Source organism: Clarias gariepinus, chromosome 1 (assembly GCF_024256425.1).
Source record: "Clarias gariepinus isolate MV-2021 ecotype Netherlands chromosome 1, CGAR_prim_01v2, whole genome shotgun sequence".
NCBI lineage: Eukaryota > Metazoa > Chordata > Actinopteri > Siluriformes > Clariidae > Clarias > Clarias gariepinus.
Genome location: NC_071100.1, coordinates 49,490,802 through 49,497,658, shown reverse-complemented (window position 1 = coordinate 49,497,658; position 6,857 = coordinate 49,490,802). Strand labels below are relative to the sequence as shown.

The window sequence follows — 6,857 nt, the reverse complement described above, 5'->3', positions numbered from 1 at the left end:
TCTGCAAATGACAGACAAATTTACAATTCAGCGAGACATTTTTTTCTCTTTAAGCTGGATCTATTCATTAATTATTGACAATTTATAGAAAATATATTTATTATCAGTCAGTTATCCTCAATTGCTTCCCACAAATAATTACAATATCTTTTAATGTGAATGTTAAACATTGATTTAAAAAAAACGCAAAAATTCTCAAAGAATTAAAAAGTGGATTAGGCCTTGAGAAGATCCTGAACATTCTTCTGAATCAGCTCTTCATAACTTCCTAATGCTCGTGACTCTTGCCGTTACGTTGTATTGTTGGAGGTATGAGACATACTACATAAAAAAGACAGACAAAGAGAGAGAGAAATGGAGTTAATACAGATGTTGCTTTTTCTACCTTTCTAATATTTTATTTCTGCAAATAAAGAGACATTTGTTTAGTCATTATACGTTAAGCTCCAGGCACTTATTTTGTACTTTAAGTTTGTAGTATTTTACCTAGAAACATGTGTGTAGTACAGTGGAACCTCGGATTACGAGTAACACGGTTTATGAGTGTTCCACAAGACGAGCAAAGATTTTTTTATAATATTTGACTTAAAAAACGAGCGTTGTCGTGGTTTACGAGCACCGAGTATCATGTGTAATGCATGCACTTCTTGTTTTGACACAGAGCGTTGCGTCATCACAACTGAGCCAACGGTTTTTTTCTCTCTTGCGCCGCGGGAAAATCATCTCCCCTGCTGGGTCTTAGTGCTCATCTCTTACTGGTATAATCAACATCCGTGTGTGTGTGTGTTTTTCTTTCTCTTGCGCTGCAGAGTGTGTGTGTTATGTGTGTGCGCAAATCATTTAACACTGTGCCACACACAAACACAAACACACACACGCTCTCTTTCTCTCTCGCCTTTACTATGTGTCAGTGTTTGAGTGTGTGTGTTATGTGTGTACGCGCGTACTTTGACACAGTGCCGGTTCTCTCTCTCTCTCGCCTTTAATGTGTTTGTGTGTGTGTATGTGAAACAGAGAGGGGGTGCTTCACGCACACACAACCAGCACGGTGTCAAATTACGCTCGCGCACACACATAACACACACTCAGCAGCGCAGGAGAGAGAAAAACACACACACACACAGCACCTGTGCGCATAAATGGAAACACTTATCTGTCGGGATTTAAATTTTTACTTTTTAAGGTAACGTGCAGACTAATTTGTTTTATTTTTATTATTTAATAAATGTGCTTTGATTTACGAGTGTTTTGGAATACGAGCCCGCTTCCAGAACGAGTTATGCTCGTAATCCGAGGTTCCACCGTAGTTTTAACTCTTAAAAAAAAACAGTTAACTCTAAAAACGAGTTATGGCCTATGCAATTTAAATCAGTTACAGTTTAGCACTGTTTAATTGAATAAAACCTAAAATTTACAATCCTTGTTTTAGTTATTTTTAAGTGTTTTAAGTATGTTTTAAAGTTATTTCTTACTTGATTTTCAATATTCAATATTGTCAATTTCTCATCTTTACTTGTAACAAGCAACATGTAATCTCAATCAAAGATCATGTGACACCAGTGAAGTCCAGCCAAAGGCCTTATACACAATAACAGTTCATTCTAGGGGTTATTCCTGACACGATCCTACAATATTTCTACTATTACTATTTAATATCTATTTCTATTACTACAATAAAGCCTTGTAGTCCAGACATATTTGGAAATTTTAGTGACTGAGCAATTCAAAATAACTTAAGGAGTTAAGGAACAATTTAAAAGTCACCTACCTGCTGTAAAATGCTGTTGGCTAGATTCATATTCAGCTCCACTGTAGTGACAACCCTAGCTCGCAGCCCGATGACTATCGGGGACTCTGCAACAACACAGTTCACCTCTAAATTCAAAGTTGCTTCAACTCTAACTTCAAATTAATGTGCTTTTTAAAAAAAAAAATTATACATTATATAGTTTTGAAATGTATTGTCACTACGACTTTTTAACAGAAAGAAAAGCTTATAATAATTGCAAGAATTAAATGGTTTGTGAACGTATTACTGTATGTAAGTGATTGGGTAGAAGTGATGCTTGTGTTACTGTGAGTAATTTAAACTATACAAGTAAAAAGTACACATGGACTAAACTAAAGGCCAGATGAATTAAAGGATTGAACATAAAACACACGTACATTGACATCCTCTGTATAGAAATATTTAAGCAGTTTTACATTAGTGTTACATTATCAATGCAATTCTACCAAAAAGTTTGAAAAACAGAGCTGTGTCAATGTAAATGCATCCTTTAACCTGAAAACCTGAAATGGTCATTACATTTGCAAATGTCTGATCTACTGTATACACCGGATATTCACATGTGTTTTTTGGTCATTGTGGTAAATCAGGGCTCAAGTGATTTTGATAATACTTTTGATATAGCCCACTAGCATTTTATGTACAGCACCAGTCAAAAGTTTGGACAGAACGTCTAATTCCATGGTTTTCCTGATATTTCTTTCTTTCTACATTGTAATTGTCTACATTGTCTATTATGTACGTTGTCACGGCATGCGCCTGTGATGGGCATGCGCCCAAATCTACTATTGCTCCTTGCTCACTCCATAGGCACCCTAGATAGACGGCACCCCCTTCTGCAGGTATGCAAAGAGACGGAGCCGCCTATTCGTTAATAGGATCTCCACATGATAAAAGCAAGGTGCAGAGTTTAGTCGGAGTCTGGGAAGAGACGTGTGTGGAGTGTAAGACAGTAGCATTTGAGCGGGGCGATGCGCCGAAGTGGAAAAGGCCGCGAGGAGGATTGCGATAAGGCCCCTGACCCCAGTCGTGAAAGCCGCCCAGTCGAAGGACGTCAGCGAGGACTCCCGCCTAAGGCCGCGTCCACAGAGAGAGCTGGGAGGGGCCAGGCCGGCCATCGACAGCGGAAGAAGCGCTGTCATGAGTGAGCTCCATCAGCGTCAGCGTGCTCCATCTGCCACTCCGCTCACCGCCACCTATCGCCAGCTGCCTGCACTTCATTCCTTCCCTTTTTTTTCCATCCTCCCTCCTTTAACCCTTACCTTCTCATTTTTTCCTTAAATAAATTACCCTTTTTCCCCATAAGACCTCAACCAAGTGTCCGTGCTTTATGGTGCTGCCTGTGCACATAGGGTCGAACCCATTACAACATAATATGTAAAACCTTTTGACTAATACTTTACTTTCACAAGATAAAATTTCACAACTTTTGTTGTGAAATTTTATCTTGTGATGTACAGTAAATAACATGCTTGTATGTGTTGTCACACTTGTAGGGCTTGTCATACTTGTAGATGTTGTGTTTGTTGTGGTTGTAGGTGATGCCATGGTTGTAGGTGTTGTGGTTGTAGGAGTTGTGCGTGTAGGTGTGGTCATGCTTGTAGGGCTTGTCGTTGTTGTTGTTGGGCTTGTTGTGGTTGTAGGCCTTGTTGTGGTTGTATGACTTGTTGTTGTGGTTGTATGGCTTGTTGTTGTGGTTGTAGGGCTTGTTGTTGTGGTTGTAGGGCTTGTTGTTGTGGTTGAAGGGCTTGTTGTTGTGGTTGAAGGGCTTGTTGTTGTGGTTGTAGGGCTTGTTGTTCTGGTTGTAGGGCTTGTTGTTGTGGTTGAAGGGCTTGTTGTTGTGGTTGAAGGGCTTGTTGTTGTGGTTGTAGGGCTTGTTGTTGTGGTTGAAGGGCTTGTTGTTGTGGTTGAAGGGCTTGTTGTTGTGGTTGTAGGGCTTGTTGTTGTGGTTGTAGGGCTTGTTGTTGTGGTTGTAGGGCTTGTTGTTGTGGTTGTAGGGCTTGTTGTTGTGGTTGTAGGGCTTGTTGTTGTGGTTGTAGGGCTTGTTGTGGTTGTGGTTGAAGGGCTTGTTGTTGTGGTTGAAGGGCTTGTTGTTGTGGTTGTAGGGCTTGTTGTGGTTGTGGTTGAAGGGCTTGTTGTTGTGGTTGAAGGGCTTGTTGTTGTGGTTGAAGGGGTTGTTGTTGTTGTTGTAGGGCTTGTTGTGGTTGTGGTTGAAGGGCTTGTTGTTGTTGTTGTAGGGCTTGTTGTGGTTGTGGTTGTAGGGCTTGTTGTGGTTGTGGTTGTAGGGCTTGTTGTTGTGGTTGAAGGGCTTGTTGTTGTGGTTGAAGGGCTTGTTGTGGTTGTTGTTGTAGGGCTTGTTGTGGTTGTAGGGCTTGTTGTGGTTGTTGTTCTAGGGCTTGTTGTGGTTGTAGGGATTCCCGTGCTTGGAGTTGTTGTAGGGCTGGTAGGGCCTGTTGTGGTTGTAGGGATTCTCGTGCTTGGAGTTGTTGTTGGGCCTGTTGTGGTTGAAAGGATTCCTGTGCTTGGAGTCGTTGTGGTTGTTGATATTGTCGTGCTTGTAGGGCTCGAGGGCGTAGATGTCGTTTCTGTGAAATGTGCAAAACACAGGATTTAGGAACATTTACTAAATCTAACTTTGTCTTAATAAAAAAAAAATCAAATCAGAGATTCAGAGATGTAATTAGAATTTATGTAAATGGTGTAATCTTTTATTTACTAAATAGTTATTTACTCTGATTTTAGATTTATAACTCTGTAATTTACTGTTCTTAATCAGTATGTATGCAATTACATGTCATGTGACATGTATGTGTAGATTTGTACACCCTGATGTTATTTCTAATATGCATACTATCCAAGTATACTATCCATATTTTTAAATTAGTACTAGTAAATGATTATGCCTGGATGTGCTGTGAGGAACATAAATAAATATACACTTAGTTGGACGTTAGTAAGTCTGTTTTGATCTAACACACTCATACTTTAAAAGAGTACTAATTACTTTCTTCTCGCATTATTTTACTGATTTTTTTTGCATATTTGATTACATTTTCCTATGTTTAATGTGATACCAATATTAATAAACAATAATATAATAACTAATACTATTTATGTTAAATTAAAATAAATACAGTATATTTTGGGTTTAGGTTCTAAAAACTTGATTTCAAAAGTTGCATAATAAGCATGGTTTGGGAAAGGACTTTTGCCAAACCAGTTTATCCTACATGTAAAGAATTAAAGAGATAGTTGGCACATACAGGGAATGGCTGGTTCTTGTCAGATACTCATGTAACCCCTTTTATGTTGCAGTAGAAGTTTCTTCTTCTATTTTGGAGGGGCATATTTAAATTACTGTCCTTGCTTTGTGAGCTTTTTAAAAACCAAGGCCTCAGTGGATGTATGACTCCAAAAAGATGCAAAGAATGTTCTACATGAACACCTGATTAGGGCTTAATCAGAATGAATACCTTCACTAGTGACACTAGAGTATCTGGACTATATTTTTACACAAGTATAAATGTGGTGGGTTCATTCTGAGCTCATTCACATGACCCATTGTAAAAGATTTAATCTTTTATTTTCATATTCTGGTTTAAAATGATTGCATAACAAAAACACTAGAAAAATGTAATGGAAGTGTGTAGAGTGGAATTTAGATTAATACAATTTTAACTAAACTTTCAGAATATCTGAAGCATAGAACAGGCAAGAAATGTAACGGAGTTGATTCACAAATTATTAGGTAAAGTAGAAATGTAAATTATTTCAGCAGGTTTTGCTTTAGTGTAATGATACTGAATTAGTATCATAAAATATACTCTGATACCACAGATAATACTGGTATTTAAAACTTTCTAATTATTAGTAGCTCTGGAAAAGAAAGGAAAAAAGGTTACCAGGCGTTGTTGCTGTTGTAACAGGAGGAGAGGGTATAGTTGAAGTTGATTGAGCTTTGGATAGAAAAAAAAAGACAAAACATTACTTACAAAATTAAACGTAAAAAAAATGTAATTAAATGTTGAAAAAAGTTTAAAAATGTAAAAATTTATATACATATATATACATTTACAATAACCCTTTCTGTTTTTGTTTTTTTATTAAACAAACAACATATAATTTTTTTTACCATGCCATTTATTTAACAATGATGATGCCAAAAAGAAAAAAAAATCATAGTGGTAATATTCTAATATACAGTACTACAGTATACTATAATAAGGATTCAATAGCTTGTAGATCTAGCTTTAGCAGCATTAACTTGAAGTAAGCATTTACTTACATTGTTTTCCTCCATTTTTCTATATAACACTGCTCATTGGGCATTCACATAAGCACAGTTGTCTTAACCTTGTCTTAACTTTGATTTTTTCATATTTACCCATTCTGATGTACATTTACTGATGTGCTTCAGATCGTTGTCCTGTTGCATGACCAAATTTCAACCAAGCTTTAGCTATTGGACAAATAGATTTCCTCACATTTGCCTCTAGAATACTCTGGTATAAAGAGGAGTTCAAGGTCAAGTCAATGACTGCAAGGTACACAGGTCCCAAATTATCACCCTGTCACTGCTGTCACTGTGCTTAATATTGGGTATGAGGTGTTCCTGCTGAAATTCTGATTGATTCTGCTGAGGATCCAATAATCAAGGGATGATTATTTATGATTATAGTAAAAAAAAAAAAAAAAAAGATTAGAAACACCTAGCTGAAATATACCCTTTTTTGCCTCAATTCTTGCTAAAAAAAAAAATCGCATAGTAAAAAAAAAAGATATGTAAAATGGGAATATATGAAGTTGTATTTTCTTTTTGTATTTGTTTGTTTGTTTGTTTGTTTGTTTGTTTGGGTTTTTTTTATGGGGGTTAGTTCCAAAACTAGAAGAAATCTTTTGACCAGCAAGGATTTCTCCTGAACTGTAACAACCCATTTTAAAGTTACTAATGCTAAAGTTGATCTCGATCGTAACCGTTGGATTGATCAGAAGTGAAAGGAAATTAGATCTTTGTAGTTAAATACAATTTTATATGTAAAATTATATGTAGCCTTAATTTTCTAGGACG

The 6,857-nt window shown here is 36.9% G+C and overlaps 1 protein-coding gene across 1 annotated transcript; it reads right to left on the bottom strand.

Annotated features, from left to right (window-relative positions):
• Positions 1 to 201: 201 nt before the first annotated feature.
• LOC128521843 (GATA zinc finger domain-containing protein 14-like) lies at positions 202 to 6,224 on the bottom strand. Its single transcript, XM_053495566.1, has 4 exons — positions 6,174 to 6,224; positions 3,298 to 4,178; positions 1,769 to 1,854; positions 202 to 321 (listed from the first exon to the last, which is right to left on the bottom strand). The coding sequence occupies exons 1-3, from the start codon at positions 6,222 to 6,224 to the stop codon at positions 1,824 to 1,826; spliced, it is 963 nt and encodes a 320-aa protein (XP_053351541.1). The 3' UTR covers positions 202 to 321; positions 1,769 to 1,823.
• Between the last annotated feature and the right edge of the window lie 633 nt (positions 6,225 to 6,857).